General features: G+C 36.5%; 1 protein-coding gene across 8 annotated transcripts in view; it reads right to left on the minus strand.

Moving 5' to 3' along the window:
* Positions 1 to 13,085, minus strand: part of LOC124544759 (eukaryotic translation initiation factor 4E transporter) — a 282,347-nt gene that overhangs the window by 13,589 nt on the left and 255,673 nt on the right. For 7 of the 8 annotated variants that reach the window (XM_047123432.1, XM_047123429.1, XM_047123431.1 and 4 more), the window contains 2 exons: positions 11,572 to 11,712; positions 2,505 to 2,777 (listed from right to left, as the gene is read on the minus strand). In XM_047123432.1, the coding sequence (XP_046979388.1) occupies positions 2,505 to 2,777; positions 11,572 to 11,712 (414 nt within the window). The remainder of the gene's footprint in view (positions 1 to 2,504; positions 2,778 to 11,571; positions 11,713 to 13,085) is intronic. The other variant, XM_047123434.1, reaches the window with a different exon arrangement.

Genomic DNA, 13,085 nt, shown 5'->3' on the forward strand with positions numbered 1-13,085 from the left:
TGGGTTGCATGAATTTGCATTGAAAATTTTATCTGTTGCAGTGGGTTTATGATAAATTTCAAATTTGTGACAGAGGAAATTCATTGCTTTATTGTTTCCTAGTTCTATTGTAAATTTCATTTTATAGTGCAGTGCTTTCAGTGCACTGTGTATGTGTTGAATGTCTGTATCATATACACCAATTATTAATGCAAATTCGTGCCACAAAAATACCAATACGGATAACATAATCTGACAACTACATATAGTAGTAAGTCAGATAAGGTGATAACGAATCATTATTGCTACAGTAACACCAATGGAACATATCTAACAAGAAAACATACAGTGACAATCACCAATATAGCATGGATGTGAAAACCATCAGAGGTAAGTAAAATGTTTAATAATTCTATAATTACCTATTAAATTAGAAATGATGTACGATTTACTTACAGATAATCTGACAGCAATTCAGCTGAAATGTGTTTACTAAAAAATAAAAGAACAGCAATCAAACTTAGCAGCGTACTTTGAACTATAATTATATGAAACAGTTTCTACTTTTCACAATTCCTCGACAACTTTTTCAACAACAAATGCCCCCTCTCTTTCACCTATTCTATTACCTGAAATATGGCCTTACCAAAACTACAGATAGCAGAAATAGAATTTTTTCCAACGTGTACTATACGTATCCTCAATTATGCCATTCTAAGTATTTACACAAGCAAAGGCTTACCACCACACTGTCTACCTTCTTACTGTTAGGAATTTGATCAGAAAATTCACTTGAGGAAACTATAAACTGGACACTACTTAATTTCATGAGGTAAAATTCTTAGACCTGCTGATATACACGCAAAAGCACAAAGTATTTAACATTAAATCAGGTTGCTTTGACCTATAAAGGAGATCTTCATATCTAACTCTTTGAATTCAGAGTCTTTGTCACATTTTTCCTTCTCAGGTGGGCCAATTAAGGACCACATGCCAATTTCAACACCTCGTTTGCTGTTCTTTTCTTTCAGTACTCTACTCTATTCACTTCAGTTTTTTCACACTCCTATCACAGAGTCATTGCATGGTCAGCAATTATTCCCTGAACATTGTCAGTTGTTAAGATTTTATATTATTTTTTCTAAATCTTTTTTTACTTCATGAAACAAGTTGCTTGCCGATTTTCTATCCAGAAATATTTGATTCTCTTTTTGGTTAAGATACTGTCTTGCATTTGAAATAAATATCCAAAAATACACACCTTTTTCTCATTACTTCTGGTATGTTTTCTTGGTTGTTTTTCATGTGATAAAGACTGATAGCTTTACTGTTCACCAGAATTAATTTATGGAAATCTCACAAAATTTTAGTTAACAGGAAACTACCCTTACTTTCCGCACAATTACTTTCTTCCTTGGGGGAAAGGACAAAGGGTCAGGTAAAATTAGAATGGATGGCCAGGTCACTCTGATCCCACTGTGACAGGGGATGAAGTAACTTCAGTCATTAACCAATTCACAACAGGACCACTTCATATACACAATTAACAAAACATCACTGACAGGCAACATACAACTGAAAGCAAAGCCAAAGATCAGTAAGCAGATTATATGTACTACAGTTTTAAAGCTATTTACCTTCTCCTCACTCTTCTAATGAAGCAATTCAATTACAGTAATATTAAATTATTCACCTAGTATTACAATACATATTTCCACAATTTCTGAGACAAAGAGAATTTTTGAGACTGAATATAAATGTCAAATTTTATCAAAAGCCTCAACTTTTGACAAAATACACTACGTTCCAATGATTTTTGTTTTAGAAAGTGTACACAAATGACCTCGTACGATAATCTAGCACCTTCAAGTAATAATCTAGTAAGGAATTTTTAGTATTACTTTAGCAATTACATCAGGGGGTGTACAGAGTTGCTAGACTCGTGGGTCACAAACCCCTACAGACTACATAAGAATTGCAAGAAAAAAGCAACAACAACAACTACTACTACTACTACTACTACTATTAAAAAACAGGTATTTCTGTCAACCTGTAAACATTGACAGAAGTACATAAAATTGTTGCTTATACCTTTGTGGCAAAAAGTTCTGTTCACTAATGAATAGTCTGATGAAGCTCACCAACTCTGGGTATGTCGTCTTTGTACTGCAGAATACACAAAAAACCCAAGACTGAACAATATCATTCCCTGCACACATATAGCTCTTGTTATTGCAACTGCTTTGTTGCACAAGTTCAAAAATAACTTTTCGTAAGTGACATTATTCCGAATTGGGGTCCTACTAGGCCAGTGCCAGCTAGACTGGCAGGGCTCAAAAGAATTTAGATCTAGAGGAACCCTCCTTTTCCTTTACAGAAGGGAATGGAAGATGAATAAAGTTACTAGAAGGAACAGTGAGCGGCAGGTAAACATCCGATCAATGGCATGCCGCAGTGGCATACCTGAACTATGTATTCCTGAAACTGTGATATTGTTTTACGAACAGTTACAAACATTAATTTACCTCTTGCCCCAGGATGATTTTGTGTTACTGATGGAGGTGGCCTGTGCATCATCATTAAGGAGTTTAACTGTTGTGTGGCCACAGCAGCTGCTACATTCTGAGGGTGTGTCACCAGTTTTGACCGTGTTGCTCCTACATTGCTACCGTAACTTCCACTGCCCTGCAGAACAACATTATGGCGTTGTTGATGGATTTGTTGCTGCTGCTGTTGCTGTTGGTAGTCTATACTTGAGCCGTAATGGAAATTACCATTTCCTTTCACAATTGGACGACCTGCAACATACAAAGCAGTAACAATATATCAATTAAGGACTAAATGTGTACCATCAAAATGATATCTTGTGCTATTAAAAAAAGAATTCCCTTTGACCTAAAAGAATTTGAGAAAAAATCACTCACCTGAAACTTGCTGGTTTTTAAGATATAGGGTGAGAGAAGTAATATAAATTGTGTACAAGTATCAAAGTGGGGATGAAGGGAAGTAAGAATCAAAGATTAAGAGAAGTGCTAGCATTTAAAAGCATATAAAGCAGGAATGTAGACTTTAGCCCCTTCTGTTCAATGTACATATGAAAGATTCATGAGTGGAATTAAAATGCAGCATAAAAGAATATAACTGAAAGTTTCACTAATGACACTGTGATCAGCAGTGAAAGTGAGTAAGAATTACAGGACCTGTTAAATTGACTGACTGACACACTGAACACAGTAAACTGAGTAAACAAAAGGATGACTAAAGTAATGAGGAACAGCTGAAGTCAAATTAGTGAAACTTATCCAAACATACAAAGAGAAGAAATTCTGGTACCTTGAAAGTAAAAAATACTGGACACAAAACAAGGGAATAGCAGAAGCCAAAAGCACAGAGAGAGCTTTTGTTCAAGTGTGATCGTGAGTAGTAGTTATACTTACGTTTGCAGTGCTTGCCTACGTGTGTTTTGTTGTGTTTATTGAAGATGAAACCAAAAGGCATTTTCAAGGAACGACAATTTAGAGGAAACAAGTTTAAAAAGCTTTCTGTACAAGAGGTTATGTCGCCTGGCAAAAATGTTTCTAATTTTAATTCTTCAACACGTGCATCATCAAAGAAGCTCTCACCATTTCAAGAGTGTTACAACGAATTTACTGTACGTGACAAGGGGTGCAGTAACATTATTATAAATTTGAGAATATTATCATATGTAACTTTTAAATTTGTACAATGTAGACAGTGTGGCGAGTCGCAGAGTGTGAAAATTTGTGAGAGTGCCAGTGGGAGAAAAGGTCTAGCAATTGCTTTGGATTTAATTTGCACTAAATGCTCAGCTGTGATCTCATTTAAAAGTTCTTCAAAACCAGATGCAAATGACCCTTATAAAATCAATATTAGATTAGTTTACGCCTTACGATCCATTGGCAAGGGCATGGCTGCAAGGAGAATATTTTGTTCAGTGATGAACTTACATCAACCACCAAATTTGAAAAACTGACTGCAATATCAGAGAAAGCTGTATTGAGGTCAGTGAGGAAAGCATGAAACTGGCTGCTAGGGAATCAGTGGAAGAAAATGATGGATGTTTGGATATTGCAGTTGGACTTGATGGAAGTTGGCAGAAAAGAGGACAAACTTCTCTGAACGGAGTAGTGACTGCCACGAGTGTAGACACCGATAAAGTGCTAGATGTGGAGATAATGTCTAAATATTGCAAATGTTGTAAAGTCAATGAACATAAAGAACACAACTGTGTGGCTATTTTTAAAGGAACAAGTGGTGGTATGGAAGTTCATGGAGTACAACAAATATTTCATCGCTCTGTAGAAACAAGAGGCATACAGTATATCAAATATTTGGGCAATGAAGACAATAAGGCATACAACAATGTGGTGAGCTCTAAGCCACATGAAGATGACATTATTAGCAAAATAGAATGTGTAGGCCATGTTCAAAAACATTTGGGAACAGGGCTGAGAAAACTAGCTGTTGATATGAGAGGAAAAAAATTAGAAGATGGAAAATTGTTGACCAGACAGGGTCGGTTAACTAAAAAAAACTGAAATAGAAAACTTGCAGGTATACTATGGGCAGGCAACTAGGAGAAATAAAGGAACTTTGTGAGGCAATGAAGAGAGAAGTTTGGGTCCTATTCTTCCATAAGTCCTCTACTGGTGATAAGCCATGTCGTGGATTGTGTCCATCAGGAGAAAATTCGTGGTGCAAATACAATAGGGCTCAGGCAACTCACCAGCATTCTCTTCCTGCTTCTGCTGTTATTACAGCAATTAAACCTATTTTCAGAGACTTGGCTCATCCTGACCTCCTAAGGAAATTTCTGCATGGGCAGACACAGAACCCAAATGAATGTTTCACAATGAAACTAGGAGTTCATGATGCTGTTATTACATTCAATTGTGGTAATATTGGAAAGTGTTGGGTACTGAAAAAGCTTGGAATTAATCCTGGTGAAAATATGATCAGTGGGCTGCAACACTGCGATAAAATGAGGATAGCCAATGCAGACAGGTCTGCATCTAATATGGCCAAGAAAGCAAGACAAACATTCAAGGTGAAAAAGAAGCTGAAAACTTGCTAGAGGATAAAGAAGAGCCATCATATGCAGCAGGGCAGTTTTAATTAACTGTAAGTAACAAATTTCAAAAGTTTTTTCTTTAAAGTCAATTTCCCACAAACTAAAATTTTCACTACATATGCCCCATTATATTAGAAACTATCATAGATAAATGAATGAAATTTTCGAAGACTCTGCATAACATAAAAAGCCACCGCTGGTACTACATTCACTAATATTCCCCATTAGGAAGTTCACAAAAAATATTTCTCAAAACTATAAAATGGATAAAGTAGATTTTAGTACAGTTGACTATCAGAATCATGTAACATACAGTAAAAATATTAATGTCCTGCATCAAATAGTTTTTTCAGAAATGGGTCAAATACTATGTATTATCAATTTCCACTTATTTCGAACACACTCCTGTTTTATATACTGGGAACAAATTTGTAGTGTATACTGTGTTGAAGGGAATGATTACCTTTCTATTGCAAAGGATTTTTGAAACGTACTTGGTTGTATTAACCTTTGTTCTTAATACCGCAAGCGGGGGTGGCTTTGTGACTGCCGGGGTGACATGAACTTTTTCGAGGAGTTCAAATATTGCGCCATTTCTGCGCTTGCCACAGGGCTATGAGTGATTCTGTCAGATGCCTAGCAAGTGCTGCTATTTGTTGGTCATCACTTGCACTTCTACACAAACAGTCATGGCTGCTACAGTGGTTTAGTTTAAACGTGTGTTTTTCTTCCCAGGAGGAAACCTGCTAACTTTGCACTGCAAAACGTTCAACTCACTCGCTTGTGTTTCTACAGGTAATTATATTAATAACCATGTTTGTTGGCAATCATTTAATGTTTAAAGAACTTAAATATATTCTTTTGATGTAAAGTTATACGGACTTAACCAAAATTTCGAAGGTTGATGGGGTGACTGACAGATACAGTTTGTCACAAAGAAACCCCCCAATGTTTTTTTCTAACATTTTATGTTTTTCCCAGTTTATTGTCAAATGAGCCAACTATATTAACAGTCAAACATGCCGAGGAAATATGCGAGAAGGATTGGGAGTTGTTCCTACCGCAATTATACTGAGGAAACTCTGGCAGACGCTGTCAAACAGGTTTTGGAGAAACTTTTATCACAGAGAAGCTTCCTGCAGGTCAGTAACTTACTCATAAACGGAATTACTATGAAAATATGTTATTACAATGCACAATATTAATTTATCTGTTCTTATGAAGTACAAAGTTCATAAGAACACACTGTGGCTGAAAACAAAAGAGGCCCGAAATGTTCCAGTTGCATCAGCAGTACCAGTGAGAACACCAGGTGGTCATTAAGTTTTTATAGACAATGAGGAAATGGAATTTGCAGTACATGCGGTTGCCATGTCTACATATGGATTTCCAATTACCTGTTTTGATCTTCGCTGCATTGCTAAGAGCTATCTGGATAGGACAGGGCGAAAAGTACCTGCTTTTGGAAATAATTTTCCTGTCGGAGATTGGGCAAAATCTTTTATGAAAGATCACAAAGGTTTCATTTCACTAAGAACTGCCAAAAATATTACCTATTCAAGGGCTTCAAATGATGAAAATGTAATTAATGATTTCTTTTTCAATCTTGAGAAGGAGATTGCTGGTGTACCTCCACAACAAATTTGGAACTATGATGAAACCAATCTCGTTCATGACCCAGGAAACAAAAAGGTCATCACACAGCAAGGATGCAAATATCCAGAGCAAATTCGAAACTCTTCAAAGGCTTCCACATTTTTGATGTTTTGTGGGAATGCTGCAGGGAATCTAGCACCTTTATATTTTAATTATAAAGCAGAAACTATTTGTTCCACTTGGACTGAGAATGGACCAAATGAGTCTAGATACAATAGAACCAAATCTGGGTGGTTTGATCACCAGGTTTTTGAAGACTGGTTCATTTCTCTCATGTTGCCTATTTTGAAGGAACAAATGGGTGTCAAAGTATTGATAGGAGATAATTTGAGCTCCCACATCAATTTGGAAGTGCTACATCAGTGTGAGGACAACAAAATCAAATTTATAGCCCACCCATCAAACACAACCCACCTTCTGCAACCTCTAGATGTAGCATTTTTCCACCCTTTGAAAGGCCATTGGAGGGAAATACTTTCTTCATGGAAGCTTGTGGAAGCAGATGCTCATCTGCTCCCAAGGATCAGTTTATTGGTCTGTTAAAGCAGCTTGTGGAAGCCATGGAATCGAACGTAGAAAAAAAATCTGAAGTCTGGTTTCCGCAAAACAGAAATTTTTCCACTAAACAAACAGCAGTTTTGTCAAGTCTTCCTAAAGCTAATCTAGAAAACAATATGGATGATATGGCAGACCACATTGAAGAATCATTTCTTTAGGAGCTGCAGAAAAGAAGGCAAGAGGAGACAAAGCCAAAAGAGAAGAAAAGACGTAATAAGTTACGTGTTCCAGCGGGGAGGAGCATTGGAACAGCAGATTTTTTAAATGTGGAAAACAACCAAACTGAGGAAAACATGACAACTGGTGCAAACAAACAAGGAAAGATGAGAATGAAGCAGAAAAGAAAGAAGAGTCAGTCAGGCGACGAAACTGATGTCAATGAAACATTTTCTATACAGGAATCTGATGATACTGATTTGGACTTTTTACACGAACAGTTGTCTGATTCTGATGAAGACAACTTTTTTGATGAAACAAACTGTGTAAATCAAGAACCGTTTGCCACTGAAGAAGCCAATAACACAGACTTTTCTGTTGGATGTTATGCTGTTGTAAATTTTGATGGTAATTTTATCTCGGGGAAAGTCATTGAGAAAAAGGTTGGTGGTTACATTGTCTCTGTTATGGAGAGATCAAAGAAGAGTTGGAAATGGCCATTAAAGCCTGACGCCATTTTTTATGATGCAGAAGTAGTTTTGTACAGCATAAACCCACCCAAACAAATAAGTGACAGAGGTTTATTTCAAGTGAATGGTGTAGATTAACAGGGCCAAGTTTATTGTCAAGTTGTTGAGATATAATGCCTGAAACAATAGCTATTAGTATTATCAAAGTCTAGCATTTAAAATTCATTTTCATAATTTATTTGTTCATGATGTTAAAATAAAGTTTTATGGGGTTAAATTGGGTCTGTATTATTTTCCTATTAGTTTTAGTATAAAAACCAGACTGTCACAAAGTCACCCCGCATTGTGGGGTGACACTGACAGTTATTTTTAACTGTAATTATGTCATACTTTAGTATTTAGTTTGTGCTTGTATGTTGTTATATAACCAAAGAGTGCAGTTACACATGGTAGTAAATATATCTGAGATTGAATCATTTTTATCTGGTTCACATGAATAAAAATAAAAAGAGTGTCCCAAAGTCACCCCCCCCTTACGGTATGTGTTGTTTCGATAGTGTCTCACTCTTTTTCATACTGTGTTTGAGACAGATCTTCATAGAAAACACTGTAGAGATTCTCATCCAGTGCAGCCCCCCAGTAATCAATCTATCCTCCTCATTCCGTCTGGTAAGTCATCCCTGACCTGCGGTTCTGGGTGACATTTCTGAAATCTACCCTTTTTCCTGAACCTCTCTAGTCCTTTTGCTTCACCCTCTTCTTTCCCCATTGACTCTTCTGCCCAAAGGAGCCACTGGCTCCCAAAGCTTGCACAAGTATAACCGCGCGTGTGTGTGTGTGTGTGTGTGTGTGTGTGTGTGTGTGTGTGTGACACGTTCCGTGCTCATATCATACCACACTGTTACTCCTCCATACAGTTCTCCCAAATCAAACTGGTATGTTACGAGACATGAGCCCTCATGCTGATGACCTCACAAAATATGTCATGGTGCTTCTTTCGCACAGGTTGCAGTCCATGAAAATTCAGCTCACACTAGCACCTTAAAGGTGCATTCCCACAGGGCATGCCCGACTACAGTTAGTTAATTTTTTTTCAACTAGGACATGTAAACAAAGCAGCAAAAACTGAACTCACTACAGTACTACTTTTTAGGAGATGGTCTTTCACTACTTTCTGTGCTCGGCTGAGTCACGCCTTCATAGACACTACAGTCTGTGTAAACTTACCACAACTGATTAAGTCACATCTACAGATGCAGGAAAGCTAATACAAAAGCATGCAATGCTTTAGTATGAACACCTCGTAGGAACATAGCATTATGAATTATTGAATTCAGTGTTTGTGTAGGATAAATGAAAAATTGGCCAGGTGGAAGTAGGACACATGGTCTGCAGGTTCTGTAAAAACATTATTGTGTGTGTACACAATTCATTCATCCTGGTAATCTATGATCTCATCGATTTTTGCCCATTATCAATGTTGATATTGGTCCTGGGAATTCCAACACCTTCAAAGCTGTTACAGGAATATATTTTCACGTGGTATAATCACAAATTAATGATTTTCTGATTTTTTCTCTTTCTTGTACAGTAAAACCTCAGTTCTTCCAAATTTCACAATCCTAGGTGAACACGAAGTACTCTAAGTTTTGATGAACTATTATGTATCAAAATTTTGACATAAAACACCATACACACAATGATCCAATAACCGTTCTCTCTTATTTACAAACTGAGGTATGGAATCCTAAAAATACAACAAATCATAATTTTATTAACTATTACTTTTTCATACATGAAAGGATGCACATAATGTGACGACGACGACTCTGTACTATCGTACATATAAGTAGCTCTTTTCCATTTGATTTTACGATAAACTTGCGTAATTGATGTTCTGATTTCAATTCTTTTTGTTTCATGCCATTATGTTAAGGAAACTGTAAATAAGTTTCAATGTGAATATTAATGTTGATGTCAAATGTCAAGTAATATTGTAATAGAATTGAAATGTAACAAATGTTGTAACTGTTGTAAGATGTTTAAAATTGTAACTGTGTGTCTGGTCCATACATAGGCAAAGTGTTAGGATATGCAGAATGCAAAACCTCGGGTGAATACCCGGTCTGTCAGAGAGCGGGCAGGTGAGTGCGGGAAAATGCGCACAGGACGTGCACTGCACAGCACAGTAGTAGGAGTTTGACACTGGTTTGAGCAACACCTTCTGGAGCGAGGAGGCTCTCCTGGAAGACGTAGCTTCACTGAGCCTCGGGTATGACGTTCCAATGCCCGCACAGAATGGAAAAAATCCTTAGGCACTAAATGGAAAAGTATTGCTACGCTAAGAAGAATTAAAGTGCCAATACGTCAAGAGCCATAGCTGTGATTGTATGTGTGCTCTGTGCCTTGCCATCTTGCCGACCGTCAACCACTGCATCGATACTAGTAGGTTGAAACTTTTAGTACTGTTTGTATGGATCAGAGAGTGAACTGTGTTTGTTTGGTGCAAAAATAACCTAAATTTTACCAGAACTTTCCCATCATTTAATTATCCTCACAACTAACTTAGACAGGGTCCTTTCCAAACGTTGTGCAATCCGAGTGTCCCGAAATGAAAATTAAAAATTATGTTAATAACAATTATTTGCAGAACTAGCTATATTAGAATGGTGTTTAAAGAAATGTTTTGTTAATGAACCAGTAAATGAATAGCGAAGGTCTAACAAAGTCTTAAGATAACTTTAGTATCGATATAGTAATGACGTTTATTATTTCGAGACAGATTTAAAGGCATTTAAATGAGCAATAAATAAGATGAAAAGAGTAGTAACTTATATACTGGAAATCTTGAATGAATAATAAATTCAGTAATCATTTTCTTAAATACAGGGATCATAACAGTTTCATGGTCCCACCTTCATTCATTTGAATTCTGAAGTGTTCTAAATTGGTTTAACCAGCAAAAGTTAAAGTCAATATAAAAGTCAAAATTTATCAGTGTTTTATATTTATCAAAATTGACATTTTGTGTGTGGCATGAAAGTTCAATTTCTAGGGTAACCTATGCCTGATTTTAATCAGATTAATAGACAGTATAAAGTTTTGTAGTAAACATTATAGCGTAGTGCTACGTATTCATGACAATTCCATATCAATACAGAATGTGAGACTATCAGTTCAATAGATTTTCTGGTTCTAAAATTTTACTATATTATACAGTGTTACAACTCCTCGTTTTGCATGAATATATATACCAACTTGTACAGGGAAGAAACTCAGTTAATGCCGAATTAAGCTGGCAACTGTATTATTGTCACATTGGTAGCATCTTCTGGTTTGCTTTTGATCCATCCTCACGTATGATTGCATTTTGAACTTACTTGACGTATCATTATTATTACAGAGTGGGTTAAGTCTGATTTGCCACTATTCAGGTACACGCGGTCAATATCTGTGCGAAAATCCTCTCTCATAAGGTGAACCCCGCTCGCTCACCATAGCATAGGCTTTAACGAGTGCTGTGTCAGGGATTACAGTAACACCAGCGAAGGACAGGGAATTATAATCATTTTGCTCTTTTAAAATTCAGAACTAATACATTATTATGGACAATGAACAACGTTTAATTAAAAGATTTTCTTAAAAAATCTGTTAATTTACCCTGTTGCTGTTTTGGCAAATTGACATTCCAAGTAGTTGGAACTGCCTGCTGCAACTGTGATCTTGTCTGTGATATGGAGGACTGCTGCTGCGATGTTGGTGGGTTGATAGGCAGCTGCTGCTGCAACATCTTTTGTTGCTCTGAAAAAGAAACATTCAATTTATGAAATTCCTTAATAAAACTTAATAATGGTCATCAGGTACAATGCCACATTTACTATGCAGTTACATGAGTAGCTCACATCTTTGATTTATGCAAGTCATATTTCACATGACTTTGCAAAATTCTCTCTCAACAAATATTTTGACTTTGAAAGCACATTTTTTTTTAACTATCCTGCAACAGTTTTTGCAAAGAAATACCCAAGTTATCTTTTGAGATAAGACTATAAAACAGTGCCAACTGCTCTCATTCTGAGAACACACACACACACACACACACACACACACACACACACACACACACACCACTCTCAAACAAATGGGATGATATTACCAAACCAAGTCTCTACAGTAAAAATGTGTTAACTGTCATCGGACCCCAGTACTTATAGACTGGTACTAAACTGCAAAATATTCACAGTGGATGTGTTGTGTTATTTTCTACTGGATTTGTCGATACCAAATTTAATGTGGGAAGTTGGTAATGTTTTCTTGTATTTCTGTCAGAATATTTTTTAAATTGTAATTTGCCTTATTTTTTGCTAATTTATTTATATTTTTTGAGAGTGACAGCATATTGATTACTATTAGTAGATGTGACGAAGAATATCAAGGAGACTGGTTACAAGTGGAAGGTTGTGTGTTGTGTAAAATGCCTTTGACGCTGGAGTCGTCTTTGACCATACTCAGTCAGCAGTGAACCCTTGGTGTGTGTTGACAGTAGAACAATGTGCAGGTCGCCGTTATAAATATTTGCTAGTGAACAGAAAAAATGAATTATGTTACTACTTTTTTTATATAAACTTTAAGAAGAAACAACATTCGAAGAAATGGTATTTGAAGCACCAAAAATGAGGCAAACGCATTGAACCAGGTCATTTCTGCAGCCGACGAAACTGCATTGTGGAATCATACTTCCACTAGAAAACTGAAGCCAAGACAAATATCAACTTGTAAACATTTCACGGAAAAGGTACTGTCACGAAATATGCCAAATTTAAGTAAATAAAAATAGATACCATATTTCAACTGGGGGCTCAGCCAGGATACCATATTTCAACTGGGGGCTCAGCCAGGATACCATATTTCAACTGGGGGCTCAGCCAGGATACCATATTTCAACTGGGGGCTCAGCCAGGATACCATATTTCAACTGGGGGCTATAGCCCGGATATTGTGTTCACGTGATCTTCAACAGTGCTACGAGGAAGAAAATTTTTGTGTGTTAATACCAGTTTTTTCAGAATGTGTGTTACAGTATGTGTGTTCATTGGGAAGTAAAAGTTTAGGAGAAGAAATGTTTCGGCAAAAAATATAATTTTCGATAGAAGAAGTAATTTCAAGAATTTCGG

The sequence above is a fragment of the Schistocerca americana genome, chromosome 8 (genome assembly GCF_021461395.2).
Source record: "Schistocerca americana isolate TAMUIC-IGC-003095 chromosome 8, iqSchAmer2.1, whole genome shotgun sequence".
NCBI classification, from domain to species: Eukaryota; Metazoa; Arthropoda; class Insecta; order Orthoptera; family Acrididae; genus Schistocerca; species Schistocerca americana.